This window comes from Xenopus laevis, chromosome 1S (assembly GCF_017654675.1).
Source record: "Xenopus laevis strain J_2021 chromosome 1S, Xenopus_laevis_v10.1, whole genome shotgun sequence".
In the NCBI taxonomy this organism is placed as follows: domain Eukaryota; kingdom Metazoa; phylum Chordata; class Amphibia; order Anura; family Pipidae; genus Xenopus; species Xenopus laevis.
The window spans coordinates 115,735,218-115,755,587 of NC_054372.1; the positions used below are offsets into that span (position 1 = coordinate 115,735,218).

The 20,370-nt window shown below is 35.5% G+C and overlaps 1 protein-coding gene across 50 annotated transcripts in view; it reads left to right on the forward strand.

The window, feature by feature from the left end:
* Positions 1-20,370, forward strand: part of ptprd.S (protein tyrosine phosphatase receptor type D S homeolog) — a 998,444-nt gene that overhangs the window by 880,767 nt on the left and 97,307 nt on the right. For 25 of the 50 annotated variants that reach the window (XM_041574091.1, XM_041574084.1, XM_041574101.1 and 22 more), the window contains 5 exons: positions 12,932-13,120; positions 14,880-14,888; positions 15,479-15,496; positions 16,964-17,074; positions 19,232-19,243. In XM_041574091.1, the coding sequence (XP_041430025.1) occupies positions 12,932-13,120; positions 14,880-14,888; positions 15,479-15,496; positions 16,964-17,074; positions 19,232-19,243 (339 nt within the window). 50 annotated transcript variants of the gene reach the window in all.

A 20,370-nucleotide genomic window follows, 5' to 3' on the forward strand; every position in this document is an offset into this window, starting at 1 on the left:
CAATTCCTAAAAAGTGCATGGTTAATAAAATGAGATTGCCAGTGTCTAACAGAGACACCAGACATCAATTTCCATGTGAAAAATCTCCAATAAACCATATCAAGCATCTGCCTGAGTGTACATAATTACCTTCGGTAATTCAGAACTTCTAATGAAAGTTTGCAGAATCCTTTTTTTGTAGGTAGCACAATACCATTAAAATTATTTCTATCAGCTTCGGTAGGGCTGAGGATTTCGATTAAAAGCTGACATTACATTTTGAAATTGTTTTTTCAGACGTAATTTTCTTTAATGTTGATGAGAATGCTAGTGCACCATAAATGGGAATTTACAGAAAAATGCTATTTTAGGGAAATATGGTATGTGTGAAACAAGTGTTTCTCTTCTATCCTTTTCCACTTAAGAGAGCTTATATATGTAAGGGCTCAGCTTTTTGTGTAATCCAAATAATGCTTTTCTGTATATTTGCATCAATATATGTTATTGTGTGCTGCCATGTTGTTTTCCTCCACTACTGTAGTTATAACAATAATTTATGGCCATAATAAGAAGTTAGTCCATTAAAACATGTAGACAATGGACACATAGTTGACTTTAATATAACTGTTCTGGTTGGGAACAATTGTTTGCTCCTCCTGGTATCATCATGTTTAATGCACTACACTGAATATAGCAGAGGAACAGATATCAACAATTGGAATTTCCTGGGTGGAAAAGCCCAGGGAAAAGCTGTATGAAGGAAAATATGATGTTACATAAAATGAACCTTGTATGCAGCATCCTATGATATCAAGGAAGTTGTTATAACTAAACAAGACAAACACCGCTGCATGAAATATGTGAAACACACAATGATAACAGACATAATGGATGAAACCTATCTACAACCAGATGGCTGCTTCCTATCCCCCAACTGTGCACGTGCAGTTTTAGACAGCCATGCCAAACTCATCCTCTTTCAGAACTGCAGGACAGGACAAAAACGGTAACTTCTAGAGGATTTTTAGCAGCAGTGAACTGACACTGACAATTCAGTATTTTGTAACTGAAAGCAGTAATGATTATATTGTCTCTCTCTAGTTTAGGGCTATGGGTTTTAAGAGCAATGTAAGCATGTGGTGACTGTGTTTTGTTTCACTGAGGGTAAATTCATAAAACTGGGAAAGAAATAAAACCCAGTAAGGTATTGGCTTTAGAAAAGGACCACCCTCCCAAAGAGTATATATTGCAAGCAGGTTTGGACTGGGATTTAAAATAGGCCCTGGCATTCTAAGTACATAGAAGCCCAAACCACCCATCAGACCATTTAATAGTCACTTTCTATGGCATCTTACAGCAGCCCCTCTGGCTGTATTTGCCAGAACCCACAGTATTGCCAGTCCGGGCCTGAGTGCAAGTAAACTAATAATTCCCACCAAGTGAGGGGGTACTTGGAAGTCCAAATCCACTAACTTTTCATTTATAAATATTGCATGTAAACCACTTAGTCCCACCAAGCAACTTGTCATTGTTTATAGTACTTTGGATGGGTTGAAGAAACTTTGATAAAAATGTGCCATAAAAATACAGGACTCACACAGTAGAATATAAAAGGCTGAGCCCAACACATTGGCAGTGGCTGACACAGCACACAGTACATAATGTTCACAAGAAAAGCTAAAATCACTGAAGGATGATGACTTGTTTGCTTCTTTCTTTAAAAAAACAGCAGGGGTTAGTTGGAAGTCCACATACATCAAGCCCACCCAAGCAATACCTTCAAGATTAACCCAAGTTCGGTTGTTTTTCATGAAAGAAACACACAGGCCTAGGGCAAAAGGTTAGCATTTGTATCCATTGTGGAGTGCCTAACAGATTGGAAACCCACAATAATTTCTTGTTCTTAAAGGGATACTGTCATGGGGAAAAAAAAAATTCAAAATGAATCAGTTAATAGTGCTGCTCCAGCAGAATTCTGCACTGGAATCCATTTCTCAAAAGAGCAAACAGATTTTTTTATATTACATTTTAAAATCTGACATGGGGCTAGACATATTGTCAATATCCCAGCTGCCCCAAGTCATGTTACTTGTGCTCTGATAAACTTCAATCACTCTTTACTGCTGTACTGCAAGTTGGAGTGATATCACCCCCCTCTCTTTCCCCCCCCAGCAGCCAAACAAAAGAACAATGGGAAGGTAACCAGATAGCAGCTCCCTAACACAAGATAACAGCTGCCTGGTAGATCTAAGAACAACACTCAATAGCACAAACCCATGTCCCACTGAGACACATTCAGTTACATTGAGAAGGAAATACAGCAGCCTGCCAGAAAGCATTTCTCTCCTAAAGTGCAGGCACAAGTCACATGACGAGGGGCAGCTGGGAAATTGACAAAATGTCTAGCCCCATGTCAGATTTCAAAATTGAATATAAAAAAATCTTTTTACTCTTTTGAAAAATGGATTTCAGTGCAGAATTCTACTGGAGCAGCACTATTAACTGATTCATTTTGAAATTTTTCCCATGACAGTATCCCTTTAAGTGTTATTAACACTTTAGGGGCTTGATGGAATATATCCATGTGTATACATAAAGTTTAGTTTAGTTTTAGTCAGGCCATTATATCTCGTTCTCAGAATCCATTTTTTCTGCTGTTATACCAATAGACTGGAAGAGAGCTGATGTATTTTCAGCATTTAAAAAATGTTGTGGTTTACATCAAGGCATTATAGGCCTGTAAGCCTGACGTCTGCAGTAGGGAAGGTATCTAATGCTGTCAAAAGCCACATCTGCTTTAACCAAATGCTATGATGCTGAATTTGCAGTGGCCTAGTGTAAATAGACTGTGCCAATAATCAATACCTTCAGAAAACTGTGTGTCCATGTTGTAAAAGCTGTCAAATTTCTTAGTTACTCATATACTTTAATACACAGGAATGCTCAGAATTATAATAAGCTGAATTCAAGAGCCCCAAGAGCTGCTTGTGTTGTGACCTCATAACTAAGAGGATACTTAACTCAAAATGCAAACTATCTAATCTAAAAGTGGTACTGGTCACTTCACAAATAGAAATAAGTTATAATGACTTTTCAAGTCATTGTGACAGAATGAATAATTTTGTACAGTTATTTGCTTCCAACAGATTTAGCTAGGAGACAGCACTAGATGTGTGAGGACTCTGCCGATCTAGTGGGCTGACGGGACTCCTGTCTCGCTTTTGGCCGGGACGCCCACCGTGTTGGTTCTTTCCTCTTTATTGACGGTTGCTCTATGGCGTGCACGGCACGAACTTCCAGGTTTTGACACGTCGTGAGCATCATGATGTCATTGTTTTGGCGCGAACTTTGAATATTTAAAGAGGCTTTTTGCTCAAACTTGTTCTACTTGCTAGTATCCTGGTTGTGATTTCTTGTGTTTGATTCCTGGTTTTTGATCCCTGCCTCTCTGATTATTCTGAACTCTGCCAATATTGACCCTTGCCTGCCTGACTATCCTGAACTCTGATTATCCTGATCCTTGCCTGCCTGACTATTCTGATTCTACCGGTATTGACCCTTGCCTGCCTGACTATCCTTGAATGCTGCCTGTACTGACCCCGGCCTGATTGACCTTGCTTTAACTCCGCCTGAACCGACCACTGCCTGTCTGACCTTGCTTGAACTCTGCCCACACTGACCCCGGCCTGCTTGACTAAGCTTTGTCAATTCCTAGAACTGTGCCTTCTGTCCAAAGACTTTATAACAATGTGCCCCTTTGCTCATCCAGAACTCTTGCTTGGCTCTTCTCTTATTAAGACCTGGTGGCATCCAATTAGCAGAGGGCTCCTCCCAAAGTGAAAGTCGGCTGCTACAGGCGGAAGCATAGCCGAGACCAGGGAGCCTAGCACTTGCTCTGGATTTAGGGGGGCCGTTAGTGACAAGATGTTTCTTTCTAAAAATTAAATCACATCAGCAAATTTCCTTGTGTGACATCAGTAGCTTATCAGTGCTAAATACATCTGAGAGAAGGTTTTAGTTTGGTTATATATATATATATATATATATATATATATATATATATATATATATATATATATATATATATATATATATATATATATATTTATATATATATATATATATATATATAGCTAAGCTGTAAGTCCTTAATAGCTATAGATTGAACCACTCTGCCAGTGTTATCAATTTTACATTTCTACAAACACCCCAGGAACAGTGGAACACACTATAGTTGAAGCTACAGATGCACCCTCCAGTTGGCAACTAAGCAGATGCCTCTGTCTATCTGTCAATCAATAAGATACGTCTTGCCAACTACTTCAACACATCTCTCTGTAGTTCTAATTGCATATTGTCCCGGAAAGTAAAAAAGAGAAATACCTGCACTTACACTCTTTTCTTATAGAAGCTAGTTAGAGAAGTATGACAACAAAACATGAGTTTAGTTTTTTTAGCACGTATTATTCTTGTAGTTGCTTTCCAAAAATCCTGATGTAAAACTTGGAACAAGGCTTATTTTCCACATTTCAGGTTTCAGCTGGGACTGTTGAAAACTGAAAACTGCACCTTTGGGTGATGGCTCCATAACTGAAATACAAAAATACATTCAAGCCTTAAAAATACAAATAAGCTTCTATGGTTATGTTGCATTTTAGGATAATTGTCTTTGTATGCTGGCATACACTCCAAATGCTCCTTATCTGTGTTCTAAATGCAGTACAAAAATCAGGAAGACTGTTATATGCAATGCTGCATGCTGTGTTGTCTACCGTCTAAACTATGATATTGAAATCTAGGTCAGAATTTGCTTTACTGTCATGAAATGATAATGTTCATACTAGAAATGGAGATTAAAGCAGAGATTTAACATAAGGTTTTACTACTTGTCTCATAAAGTCTGTGGAAGCACATATAAGGCATCCATTATATACGACATATTGCTTTTTTCCCTTTTTTCACATTTTCTATTTACGTTTTCATCAGTGCCTCATACAGTACCTGTTATAAAAACAGATTGTAAATCCTTATTCTAGGACTAAAACCATCAGTATAGATAATATTTATTCTAAGAAGAAAGAGCTGGTGATTTTCTGAGTGAGGATACTGTATCACACAAAGTCTTTAGTTTGGTTTGTCAAAGGTCAAGAGTCAGTTTTTGAAAATCATTGCGCTTATAGCCATTTAGAGCAGCTGCCCATAGCAATCTTTCTGTCAATTCTACTCTGTTGATAAATTCAGTAATGGAGGCAAAGGTCTTAACTGAGGTGACAGGAAGATGTTTGCTCTTTCTAGGAGGCAGGCTGGTGCAGGCACATTTAGTATTGTTTTGCAAGATTAAAAGGAAGAAAAAAAAAACAAGAAAAATGAAGAAGATAAAATTTTTTTTATTTATTAGCCAAAATAAAATAGTGGGAAATCCCTAGTGAGTAAAAACACACATTAGGTTTATATTACTGTATCGTATATATCTTCTTTGTTTAATCTTCTAAAGTAGAAGAAGCATGTTGTGAAATGTCCATTATATGTTCTTCTTTTATATTGCTTTTGTATTTGTCTAACAGAATCATATGCATGATATATACTGGGTAGTGTTCTAAGAATAATTTGAAAGTGTTCATAGCTGTCAACCCCCCTGCCCCTATTTTTTTGGGAATAAGCTGATCTTGGGTTCTGTCCCTGGCCCACTTTCACTTTAAAGGAAAACTATACCCCCAAAATGAATACTTAAGCAACAGATAGTTTATATCAAATTGAATGACATATTAAAGAATCTTACCAAACTGGAATATATATTTACATAAATATTGCCCTTTTACACCTCTTGCCTTGAACCACCATTTCGTGACTCTATCTGTGCTGCCTCAGAGATCACCTGACCAGAAATACTACAACACTAACTGTAACAGGAAGAAGTGTGGAAGCAAAAGGCAGAACTCTGTCTGTTAATTGGCTCATGTGACCTTACATGTGGTTTGTATGTGTGCACAGTGAATCTTACGATCTCAGGGGGCGGCCCTTATTTTTTAAAATGGAAATTTTCTATTTATGATTACCCAATGGCACATACTACTAAAAAAGTATATTATTATGATAATGGTTCATTTACATGAAGCAGGGTTTTACACATGAGCTGTTTTACTCAGTATCTTTTAATAGAGCCCTACATTGTTTGGGGGGTATAGTTTTCCTTTAAGTAAACTGGGTGTTTATCCCCTACCCTTATACCCCAGAACAGTTGCAGCCCTGTAACTTAAAGGGAAATGCATGTGTATTAGTGGACACCAATAAGTGATTGGTTTGCTATAAACCAGAACAACCTGTGAACATTCATGAAAATTCAAGGTATGAACACAATCATATTTGGTCTAGAAAAGGTTAAAAATGCATATTCCACAATATGTTTTATGTTTTAAATTCACTGAACTTCAGGAAAAAATGATAAAAGCCTTTACTTAAAATATGGAAGAAAATTTTGAATATTATTAACATTTATTTACTACCATGGAATTATAAATAATTATCTGTGCTGGAAGGGAAAAAATGCCTAATTCTTTAAACATTATTTTGTTAAAAGTGCCTTCTCTGCATAATGTTAATGTCACTGAAACTTTACTGTAGGATGTGGAAACACTGACTTTTAAATGTTTTTGCACAGTATGCAGTCACTGGGAAAACAGAATGATTCTTAAAGCTAGCTCAGTTTCCTCCATTCATTTCAGGCATGCACATAATGACTCCCATGGGCCTTGATAAACCTGATTAGGAGTTATGTCAGCTCTAAAACAGGCCTTGGCGATTACCTCATTGCTCGTTTGTTTTATAAAGTACGAGAAATGAATAACCTCTTAAAACAGCTTTTACTGCTTAGTGCTATGCATGTGTTACTAAATGGCTTTCAAATGGAAATTAAATGCATTTTAATATAAGCAAGAGGGTTCTGCCTTGAAAGAAAAATTATAGTTCTTCTCTGATTATACGTTCCTGGGTAATATAGATACACATTGATAGTGTATGATGGTGCATTGTAGATATGCTGTGTTAACTCCTTCTTGGCTTTGCATTCAGCTGGGAAACCTCATGTTCTAGCTGTAAGTGGCATGCTGGAAGTTGAAGTTGTTCACCACTTTGTGAGACACATTGTTGAGGTAATCCAGTGCTACACAATATGTTGGCGCTATATAAATACATGTTAATAATAATAATAATAATAATTTTTGCACTCTTTCAGTCTGCTATGATGAACGTGTACAGCTATCATACCTAATTTGTAGTGTTGCACCTACCACTGTGGCCACCGCCATCCTGAAATCCCCATTCCTGCTGCAGTGCTCTGCCCCACACTCCACTTATTGCCAATTTCAATCAGGCTGTACCTCAGAACACCACAGTTTGGCACCATCTTTAATTTTGTTTAATTTTGATGCCTGTTGTGGACAGGCATCATGACCCACCAGTATCAAGGCTCACCAGGTTTTTCCTGGAAGTCCTGCCGGCCTGTCCTTTCCTGCTAATATGGCATCACCATTTGTGTCTGCTTCATTGTTCTATTGATGCAGTCCTTCTAACTTAAAAACACACACACAAGAATTTTGAACTAAACCCTAAATATTAATATGGCTATAAAGGCCATATTTTATATACTGAACTTATTAAACCAGCCTACAGTTTTAACTTCTCTATAGCAGCAATGATCCAGGACTTCAAACTTGGCATGGGGGGGGTCACAATCTTGGAAAGTGTCTGTGATACTCACATGCTCAGTGGGCTCTGAGCAGTTGTTGAGAAGCTAAGTGTAGGGATCATCATAAATTATCAACCAGAAAATGAGGTTGACCTGAAATATAAGCTGATGATGCAAGGCTGATTATTAAATTATGATGCTAGTCACCCTGGTTTCTGTGCTGCCATGTAGTAAATATCTGTACTAATTACTACTCAGTCTTATATTGTGACATTTATATTCTATGTGTAGTGTCTATTTTGAGTCAGTCCCTAAACTCAATAACTGACGGCAACACAGAGCATGTGCAGTAAATCAGCCGAATAAAAGATGGGGAGCTACTCGGACATCTTCAGAGGCACAGATCTTCCCTGCTAAAGGGCTGTGGTTGCCTTGGGCTGGTACAGAAACCCAAAGCATAATGTACAACATTTCTGTCCTACTTCTTTAGTTAGACTTTAGTTCTCCTTTAAGTATACTGATTTCCAAAGGAATACTCCCTTTTAGCACCATGTATTCTATATTTTCAAAAAACACAATTTTGTTCTTACGCTCAGCCATTGGGGTCTGTCTGTTTTGTCAAGTGACCTAATATACTAATACACAAAAGTGCATATATATTGTCAAATACTGTATACATGCATGCTCACTTCGGGCGCAAACAATATATCATGAAAAACCTTAATTTGTTTATTTTGTAGAAATAAATGTAGAGCAACTGGACTTACTGAGTGATCATTGAAAATGTTTCACTACTCATCATAGCAGCTTTTTCAGTTCAACAAACTGGTACAATAGATCTTTGGCATATCAACTCTTCCAATAATCCATTCACAATGTTCCCACACCAGTCAGTTGAACTGAAGAAGCTGCTCGGATGAGTAGTGAAATGTCAATGATTACTCAGCAAGTCCAGTTGCTCTAGATTTTCTTCTACTATACATGCCATGAACTGGATGAATGAAAACTTAATTTGTTGATATAAATCATATTGCTTGATTACTTAATAATATAACTATTTTCTCTTTAAGGACCAATGTGCGCAATAACTATTTACTGATAAATACACCTGCTTGTTAATAATTTTGGTTTGTGATCATTTTAAACCAGTAGCATGCAGTTGTAAGTAAATCTGTTCCGTCTGCAACAAAGATTTCTTCTACCTGGATTGAATTTCTTTAAAAAAAAAAAAAAAAAAAAATGGTTATGAGTGATTAAGCAAAAGATACTATACGTTATTTGCCAGGAATTTAATGAATCCCATTGATATTTAACAGGAAGCGAGAAACTGTTTCTTGTAACATATTAATTTTGCTAAAATGAATTCATGAACAGTGACACTGCAGTAAAAAATTGAACAGTGGCCAGCCCCAGATGATTGGTGGGACCCACCATGAGAATTATCTATGAGCATCTTTCAAGTGAGGAGAGAATGTGCAACATGCTATTCCGAAACTGTCAGTTATGGTAGACTGAAGGACCTTCACGTACTTGCTGCTTTCTTGTGCAGTGCCAAGTGCAGACACAGAAGTGGGATTGTTAATGGGTTCTGCTAAACTTGGATTTTGGCTCTGTGAATATAAGCAAGAGAAAGAGAAAGGATGACATCACTGCTATGGCATGCATCCACTCTAAAGAAATGGTATTCGTGATACAGCTCCTGACTGGTCACAGACAGTAGAACTCAATGGGGAGCACAACAAAAAGTAGACTATAAAGAATAGGACAGCATTAACAGCTGCTTCCATTTTCAAGTGAAAACCACTTTTGTTGATAAGATGATAATAATCAAATATATTAATAAAAATAATAATGCTTTAGTGCTAAAATATTTGTGAATCCCAATAAAAGATTAAAGAAAGATGTAGTCTGTAAATTAATTGATCTGTATTGTAAATTATAAGTGTCTTAAAAGTAAGATATTTTTAAAGTGCAGATAAGTTTGGACAGGTTAGTGCCTTTCAAACTGATTGTAAGTTGGACACAAACACATTCTAACTAATTGTACTTTAAAACTGCAAAAATGCTTAGTAACAGCATTTATGTTGGCTCATGCTTACTAACAACAACAAAAATCACATGAAGTTGGCTTTCTTAGGTAGTTCATATCGTTGTGGATTGTCTCAGGCCTTGTATGTGTGGCTGGCAGCACTGCATAGGCCTTTAACATGCTCAGAACACTGGCCCAAAGTGGGGTTGCCTCATGTCCGGTTTTGACACGGACAGCCCGGTTTTCCAAATAGAGAAATCTAGACAGAGCTCTTATTGATTGTTGTGGTGATTGGCCAATCGCAGATCGGCATGTCATAGCCACGCCCCAGGCATCGAGAGTCATGCCCATTATGTCAGCAGTCATACCCCATGACATCATCGCACTACATCCCCCCTTGTCATCATAAAGATAAGATGGCAACCCTACTTGTTTGTCATGGTTGATCATAAATCTGTTTATTTGGCGACTTGGCAGCACACCCAATATTTGGTGGCATGGAGTTCCAGTGTGCTTATTGGTGTATTTGTGAAAATCATTAAATCAGGCCACACTTATCAAGGGTTGAATTTAAAATAGAGGGTTTTTTTATACTCCCTAAAATTCTTATACATTCATAATTTGACTAGGGGGGTTATAAAAAAATAGAGTTTCTAAAACTCGGACAAATTTTACCGACCTGAAAACTCAAACTTAAATTTGTATTAGAAGCCAATTGACCTTCCTGTATGGAAGTGTGGGAAACCAGCTATGTTTATTGTTTTCTTTCTACATTCATAATGCATAGCAAAGTTTTTATGTTATCTTCTCAGCTGGTTCTATAGAAGTTATTTTTTGGCATAGGAGGAAAACATACTATTTATACAACTGTACCCTTATTGGCTATGTGGGTGTTTTACATTGTTCCCATAATGTTCATGCTTCCCTTTGTGTTTAAGCAATGGGTTACAGAGCAATTCTTAATATCCTAGATATAATAAATTTTCAAGGAATATATTCCAGAACAATTCTATGAAATGTATGTATATGAAAAAGGTTTCCAGGGAAATGTATTTTGTAACTGTGATGTGTGTAAGCTGTAGTTAAAATGCATTTTTGGTTAGATCATGGATTCCGATAAATCTACTTTTTATTAAGCTCAGTGCATAACAATATTAGCCTACCACCATTCAGAAAGCAAAGGGTTACTGATCTGTGTGAACTTGCTAGCTTGATACTTTATAAATGACAGTGCTTTTGCAGAGCGTCCTGCTGGCTTAAAGATAATTGTGGTTGTCTACTGAAAGAAAGTTGCACACAGCCTTTATAGCAGAGATATGCTGAAGTGAGCAGCTGGATTGAAGTGCAACCAGATAATATAAAAAAAAAATTACTTTGTGCGATTACAGACTGTAGGAATCAAAAGTTTTTAAACAATTGCTGCTGAATAAGCTATTCTATTACAAGTAAAACATATATATGAAGTATGTTTATGCATATAGTACATACACATAATTATATCATTGTGTAAATAGATTATAGATGCAGAATATTACCTGATACTTTCAAATTCCAAAAACAATGCTTAGTATAAGCTGGTCATCTACTGCACGAAAAGATAAAAATATCTATTCTATGTGATAATTATGCCATAAATTGTATTGTTTTCCTATTCTTTTGAATACTATTTACTATTGCCAAATACCTGGCATTCACATTGGAAGAAAGCCATGGTTGTCTAGAACAACTCTGGCTATTTGAATCTTTTATATTATGACGTTTCTCATGAAAAAAATAATGAGGAAAATGTATTCAAAGATGATCTGTGCATAAGGGGAAGGATGGAAATGAATTATCCTCATTACCTCTTTAAAAAAAAGAACTGAAAGCTCCTTACACACTGCATTATATTATTATGCATGATAGATTATACTTTGCATAATACAGGAAGAGCTTCCGAGTGCATCGAGCATTAAAAAGAGCTGACAATGGGATTTCCAGATGCATCTACTGTCTCTAAGGGGCAGATTTATAAAGGGTCAAAGTGTATTTTTCAAGTTTTTTATTGCCAAAACTGTCAAATTAGGAAACTAAGGAATTGTAAAAAATCAATTTGAGTTATAAAGCCCACAGAGGACGTCCTGGGATCCATTTGGAGTTGTTTGTAGCCTTTCTGAAATCAATTTTTTTGGAGAAAAAACTCGAATCAAATTCGATACAAATTGATTCGAGTTTTTCGGGTCGATTTCATTCACCCGAGTTTTGAAAATTCTACTTTTTTAATAAATTGCAGTTGGTCGAATTTCGAGTTCATGGGAGTTTTAAATAACTCACATGAATTTGAAATTCGACCCTTGATATATATGCCCCTAAATGTATATTTTTCTTCTACCATACTGTACTTTTATTTTACTTTCAACCTATTTGTTAAAACTGATATTTTATATATACTCTGGTTTCTCTTCAAATCGAATAAATCTTTTGCCTTTAAAAAAAAAAACTAATATTTTGGTACACTGTGTTGACAAAAAATACAACTCTCAACAGGCTCCATTAGAGTAACTTATTTTAATAATCAAACCAAAGAAATTCCAATGTTTTGATCACATATAGTGATGTTACTCACGGGAAAAAACAAAAGACCTGAGGAAGATCACTATGATGTGATCGAAATGTTGGAATTTCTTTTGTTTGATTATTAAAATCAGTTACTCTAAATACTGAGCCTGTTGAGTGTTATTATATATATGGGTGTGTATATATATATATATATATATATGTGTGTGTGTGTGTATATATATATATATATATATATATATATATATATATATATATATATATATATATATATATATATATATATATATATATATATATATATATACAGGTTTACTGGTGTATTTATATAGACCTTTGAATGATGAATGATGAATAGTGAAGGGCACAAAATTGATGGGAACATTTGCTGGCGAAAATCGGCAATTCTGGACGCCGGCGACAATTAAACTGACTCCCTTTGACTTTAATGTACGTCAAAAGTCGATGGCGTCGGGATTGTCGACGGTGACAATTTTGACACCCTTGAATTGTCACCGGCATCAAATTTCGTGTTTCACAAAATTTTCGCCCGTTTCACAAATTTCCCGCGAAGCAAAACGGGACAAATTCGTCCATCACTAATGATGAAGCTTAGTTTTAACCTTTCCTTCTCCTTTAATTCAAAATGTATACTTATTTGTATAACTTTTTAACTTTTTCAGAGGACCAAATACCTCGTGGTTTTCCAACTATAGACATGGGCCCTCAGTTGAAAGTGGTTGAGCGCACACGCACAGCCACAATGTTATGTGCAGCCAGTGGTAACCCTGATCCTGAAATAACGTGGTTCAAGGACTATCTGCCCGTAGATACAAGCAACAACAATGGGCGAATCAAACAGTTACGATCAGGTATGGTCTTGCTACCACTAAATTAACCTCGGAGAGCTTTTTATTTTATTTTTCTTTACTCAATTTGTTTATTTATTTTTTATTTTTTAGGTAAAGATTTTTCTTTCTCTTCTCTCCTGTGTATTATTTTGTATGTCCATTTTGTATTGTTGTCCAGAAATCTATGTGTGTGAGTGTGTTTCTCTGCTTCTGTTTACTCCTCATTGCCCACTGCTGTGACTGCACAATTTCCATTTCTTTTACTGCTTGAATGCAGTATCTGATAGATCCATTCCTCTTTTTCTTTTGGCCCTTCCTTCTAATTTTGTTTTGATCCTATTTCAACATTGAGCTTCATTAGAAATATATGTGTACCCATAGGAATGTCTACCAAATAAAACAGCAAAGCAAATTGTCACCTAAACAAAAAACATAAAATACAGAGAAGAAGACTTCAAGCTTTCACTAGATAAAGTAAATGTAACTTATTTGGTTATGGTTGTATCCATAGCTATTTAATCCTTTGACAACACCTAAATCGGTTGATACTGACACCATTTGTCGGTAGCCATTTTTGGGGGGATTTCTATCTTTTTCACTTTTTACTCCTTTGCTTTTATTAGTTCAGCTAATGAAAGTTGAAACAATTCATTTTTAGGATTTATATAGCTTGCTGCTAAACCTTTGCACATACAGCTGCTTAAGCATTTTTATATTTTAAGCTCCGGCTTAAACTAATGCTAAATAAAGAATGACCAGACATTTACTTAGATTGTATCAATAAACACAGGAAACTCAAATAAATATATTAAAAAAGATCTCAGCCATGTCCTGTGCTGTTCAACCATCTTGTTGATTTCCTATTTCCTTGTTGTCAGCAGAAATTGTTTACAAATTATTATTATTTTATTAACATGTATTTATATAGCGCCAACATATTGCGTAGCACTGTAAAGTAAATGTGATTATACAACTAAATCACATAGAACATATGGAGTTACATACATCACAATCAATACCGCTACAAAAAGGTGAGGAAAGGCCCTATGCATAGGCATACACTCTAAAGGGAAGGGAGTAATACACAAGGTGTGGGAGTGGGCAAGATTGAATTAAGTGGGTGAGAAATGTGGTACTGTATGTGGTATTGAGTTTGGTAGTTAAGCAGAGTGAGGGTAGGCGTCTCGAAAGAAGTGCGTTTTAAGAGATTTCTTGAAAGCAGAAAGGTTGGGAGAAAGTTGGACAGACCATGGGAGAGAGTTCCAGAGGAGGGGTACAGCCCTTGCAAAGTCTTGAATGCGAGCATGTGAGGAGGTAATGAGAGAAGAGTTGAGTAGCAGGTCAGTAGAGGAGCGTAGTAAGCAATTGGGTGAGTATATAGAGATGAGTTCAGAGATGTAGGGTGGGGCAGAGTTATGAAGTGCATTGAATGTCAGGGTCATTCATTTGAATTTGATTCTGAAAGGTAGTGGAAGCCAGGGCAGGGATTAACAGAATGGTGTGGCAGAGGAGGAGCGGTTGCTGAGGTGTATGAGCCTCGCAGCAGTGTTCATTATGGACTGGAGAGGTGACAGTCTCTGGAGTGGAAGGCCAACTAAAAGAGAGTTACAGTAGTCTAGACGTGATATGAAACAATTTTCAACAATGTACTTTAATCATTTAATTTGCACACTGTGACTTAGGTAATGTGCATTTATAGATCATTAATAAGTACCAAAATATTTAAGAATATAATCATATGTTTATACTGTTTTTCTTTTTTCCATATTTAAATCTCCAGAATCCATTGGTAAGTGCTTGGTTCTGAAGTGCACTTCACTCCTTCAGTAGATTCCTTGCTTAGACAGTCTATTGTATTTTCAAATGCGTTAAAATGCACCGCATGCATTTTAATACTGGATAGTGTAGTCACCAGACCTTTATAATGTATGCACCTTCACTGGATTGTTTCTGCATAAAACCTAGAGACACAATTGTGCTTGAAATTATCCTTTGACTTCACTGTATCCTTAAATAGAAACCATACCTAAACCCGTACCACACTGTTTGTCACCCTTCACGTGACCTTTAGATATTTAGAAGGAATTATTTTCCTATATCCCCTACTAGCCGCCTCACACAATAAATTCAAGCTTACAAGGAAGCAAGCCCCTACAATACTGCTCAACCTTTACTGGGAGAATGGCACTGCCATTTTGGGTCCTTTGATTCATGTAGCCCACAGCAACATGTGCTTTGGACCTATGACCTTTAATATACTCCTGTTTCCTTTTGATTCTGTAAATCTAATTAAGTTCTTCTTCCAAAGCCTTAGCCTCATTCTTCTGGTACTAATGATTCTTCTTTCTAATCTTATTTGCATTCATATTATCCACCCAGGTGGTACACCAATAAGAGGTAAGATCACTGAAATAACATTCACAGAATGATCTTATTCATTCTTAATGTCTCTACCATCCTTCTCATTTCTGTCCTCTTTACCGATTAGAAACAAATGTCATCACTCAATTTATTTCTATCTACTCATTCATGTGTCTTCTCATGTTTTATTTGATATAATTTCAGTTGTGATATGCTTCAAAGAAAGCATATCAAGGTCGTTAGACCACAGCCCAGTCACAGCTTTCCATTTGTCCCTCTTCTTTTTTTCTTCTTTTTTTTTGTCCGACTGATTGGAGAGAAAATCTTTTTTTTTTCTTTTTTTTAAATCTTCTTTAGCTGTTCTTTTTTCTGGACCTATAAAAGTTGGTCTAGGGAACAGTGGAGACATGCAGAGGTATCCAGGAATATTGTCTTTTTTGGATCTTATCTTTTAAAGATGTTTTTGGTCTTGTATTTGTTCTGCTGTTTTCTTTTTTGTTTTTTTAGCAAAATAGAAAACAATCATGGCCTTGTCTTCTTGTAAGATTCACAAACAATCCTTTTTTCCTTTACTTAATTTTTCTTGAATTTCTTTACCACTTTTTGGATCTGCTGTTCTACGTGGAAGCAACACATTAAAACCTTTCGTCTCAGTGGTATGCTTGTTCTACTGCTTTTAAATATACTACAAAACTTGATTAAACTATTCTTGTTTTACATTTTTTTTCTTTGGTTTTGTGACACCACACTGCTAATCCCACCTGTGGATTTTGATGGGTGTCTTAGGAGTCCTAGAGAGGACCTCGAGCAGTGGTTGGTTGGTTTCTCATTCCTTGGAAGAAGCCTTATTTTGTATATTTTTATTTTCTAATCAAACTTTCTTTGTTTTTCAGCATACTTTCTTAAATTGTGAGTTGTCTTGAAAATGTTTCTTTCTTTCGAACCTGCATGTCTTGAAAAAGGTTTTGTTTCTTGAAAAAGATATATAGAGATACTTATTTTGATTGATATGTTTAACTCAATTCTTTTTTTCTCCTGTTTTTCTATTTCATGCAGCCCTTTTTATTTTGCTGCATTTTTGTCTTTCTTCTAATTAAAATGGAACCCTATTTTTTAAGATTTTTTCAAAATCCCCTTATAATATACACTTATTTATCAATTTATACAAATATTTGCATAGTGTTAAAAGTTTAATGTACTTTCTGTTAAAGCTATGCTTCCTTGAAGCACTTTCACACATCTTCATTTTAAAAAGTTTAAGAGAAAAAATACTACATGCAAAATTGTTTTCAAAACATACACTTGTGGATGTACTGTTTCTTTAAATTACGTGAAATAATTACCGTGACTATACTTTACCATTGCATCACTTTATCACTTTCTGTAACCTTTAGCAAGAATCGACGTTGATTGGACCATCCTACTAAGTGTCTGTAATCCATAAAAGGGAATTATGTAGCACTTACTGACTATAGTTTGGTTTTATATTTTTTATTCTGACAGGTGCACTTCAAATTGAGCAAAGTGAAGAATCTGACCAAGGAAAATATGAGTGTGTTGCAACCAACAGTGCGGGGACACGTTATTCTGCTCCTGCCAATCTATATGTAAGAGGTAGGAATGATAAAAACCCTGTTGTCTATACTCTGTACAGGCAATGGATCATGACTTACAGGTTTCATGTAGTTACTTCAGTACTGGGCAAACTGATATGACAGTAGGAAAATGGACAACATGTCACTCAACAGTTCAGAGAAAAAAGGGGCAACTTTTTCTTGTTTTTCCTTTGGGTTGTAAGTATGTTCACATTTTAACTCAACTTTAAGCCATATATATGTATGTATGCTATGCATTCATTTCTGGATTTTTTACTTTTAAATGGACGATTCCATCAAGACCTTGAAGTTCACTGCTTGATATGGTATTGATTTAAAGATGAGGCTCAAGTCACTGTTATGGATTTTCATACAGCCTTTGCATTAATATTTGTAGTGATTAACCTTCTAACATGTAATAACATTATAATGTGTAGAGCTTATTTATCTTTTCATCACATACTTACTTTACTACTTTTCCTTTCTTAATTTTTTGGTTCTTAATTTAATAGCTAATGAAAAATATAGTATCTTCCACTACTGTAATGAACTGACCGTTCCTTAGAAAAAAATGACTTAATCCGTTTAACACTGGTGAATTATGAGAATACCTCAAACTGTCTCTAAATGATTCATTGTAAACAAGCAAAAAGGTGTCCTTTGATTTAGAAAGACAGTTTACTTGCTGGCACACTCTGAATCTAGTTCATGTGTCTTCCTGCCCAGTTCAAGAGCTTTAGTCTTTATCCTACTCATCTGTGTATGAAAAAAAAGACAGGCGAAGGGTAATATGAACTGCAAGTGAAGCAGCTTTCAGCTCATTAAAGTAGTGTAAGCAATATAAGGAATTTCTTGCTTGCTGAATTTTTGTTTTATATTAAACCTGTTTTTAGATGTTAAAGGGAAACTATTATTGTATTTTGAGTTACATTGTCGAATATAGCCTTACATGGTAGAGAATAGATTATTGAGGCTCAAAATTGAACTGGTGATCCTGAAGGATTTCAAGCAGTTTGATATTTCCATAAGTTATCCAAACTTTCCAGAAAGTGAGGGCACATTTATCAAAGTGGCAGTATATCCCCTTTTGACGTTAGTTTACTTAATAGGGCTTGTGCCAAACATTTTGCTAATTGTATAGTTTTTCTTTCACTAAACAGGGCAAACATTTTAAACTTGAGTATAAAGTTAAATTCTTCTTTATGTCCATACAAGAAAGTTAAAAACAAACCACTCAGAAGCCCTATGTATAATTAGTTGATTTTTATCTGCAAGGCTGCAGTTTGAAAGTGGTTGGGGTTGGAGCTTCTCTGTTGTTGAACATTGGGGTAAACTGTCTCTTTTAACTGTATGACAATACATTTTTAAATATTCAGGATATTTTTTAATCAAGCAGTGTTCATTTAGCTTGTTAAAAATACCAGGGCATGATAAACCAGACCTTAATATTTTATTGAATTCATCTGAAATATTTTCTTTGCTATACCATAACTAATTTATTTCTAAACCCATTTAAAGTTTCTGTAGAAGTATATAGGCGATCCTACAGTTGTTTTAGAAAGTTAATTTAGTTCATGCATAAAGCCTAGTGATTGCTTAGTGATTTTTTTTGGGGAGCCTCTTCTACCATTTTGCACATCCATATAACTATATATATATATATATCTATATTTATCTAAAGGAATTTTACGTAGCTTGTTTGCACTTCTTTTGTCTTGTATAACTTTTGGGCCCAGCGTCTTAATATAGATTTTACAAGAATTCCTCTTTTAGTGTTATTTGGCTGTTGTACAGTACTTCAGAATCGATTAAATGATAGTTTCCCTTTAAACATAACAAACATGGCTTCTAATATGTCATTGAGCCTAGTAAGGTTTGCTGTTTTAAAACTTAACTCTGTTCGAGGTTTTGAGTAATTCTCAAGTTTCCATTAACAAAAAAAAAAAAAGAGAGAAGAAGATACATTTTGATTCAAATAAGGAGGGAAAGCCGACTAACTACTGTTCTAACTTAGGGATATGCTAACATAAATGAAGAGAAGGGAGGGATAACACATAAAGATGTTCAGACAGCAGTTGAAAGCCTTGATATGGCCTTTTTACTCTCTCTGTGTTTCCCTTGTTTTTCTCCTTTCCTCATTTCATTGTGTTCTGCATCAAACCCCTACATCCCTCAGAGCTGCGAGAAGGTTGGTGTGTTTTTTACTTTTTACCCACCTTTCAAAAATATTAATTCAACAATAACAAAGAATACAAATGAAATGAATGTAGCTGCATTGTGACCTTATTTTTTGTTAATGTTGTGTTTCTGCCGGGAATGCTATAGCTGTGGCTTTTATTTAACTATGATGCATGGAAGTATGTGCCTGAGTGCATGGCAACCAGTGGTCTGGTAATGTAATTGTTTTCTTAACATTATTATATTTATTTTATGAAATGCTTGCTTAAACTAGTGCTTGATAAAGTATTTTTACAATTATACTAAGTATGAAATGTAGCAAAGGCATGGAGATATTTTATTTCTTGCATGAGGATTTGTTACTTCTTGAGGTATATTCTATGACAGACCTCAATTGTATTTTCTGCACGTGTTTGTTATATAATGTACTTGCTTGTTCTCCCCAATCCCTTCCTGTCATATTTTCACAAGAACATTATAATTATGCCTCTTCAATTATTCACCAAAAATGTCATAGTCACATTCCAGATTTTAATATTATCTGTGCTAATGAAAAACAAAGGGCATTAGCAGAAAATGTCATAGTTTTTGATACTCTTGTACTATTAAAGTGTCACTATACCTACAGTATATACAATGTCCAAGCAGTCATTGTCTTTCAGGCTTCCTCTCCACAGCCTTACTTATCAGCTCCTATAGGCCTTGTATTTGATTACATTTCCCCCAACACCAGCAATACAGAAGATATTATATAAAAATCACTGGCAGAGTTTCCAACCAAATTGGGCTGAAAAGTAGGAGCATGCACTAAGACATTATGCAAAATAGTATATTTAGTAAAAAGGCCAACATACAGTATAAGGAGACTATATCAGTAAAGGTCCTGGGGATAATGGATCTTTTCATAATTTTGATCTTCATACCTTAAGTCTACCAGAAAATCATGTAAACATTAAATAACCCCAATAGGCTGGTTCTGCTTCCAATAAGGATTAATTATATCTTAGTTGGATAACAGAGAAAAAGGAAATCATTTTTAAAAATTTGGATTCTTTGATGACATTGGAGTCTATGGGAGATGGCCTATCCATAATTCTGAGCTTTCTGGATTAGGGTTTCCGGATAATGAATGATATA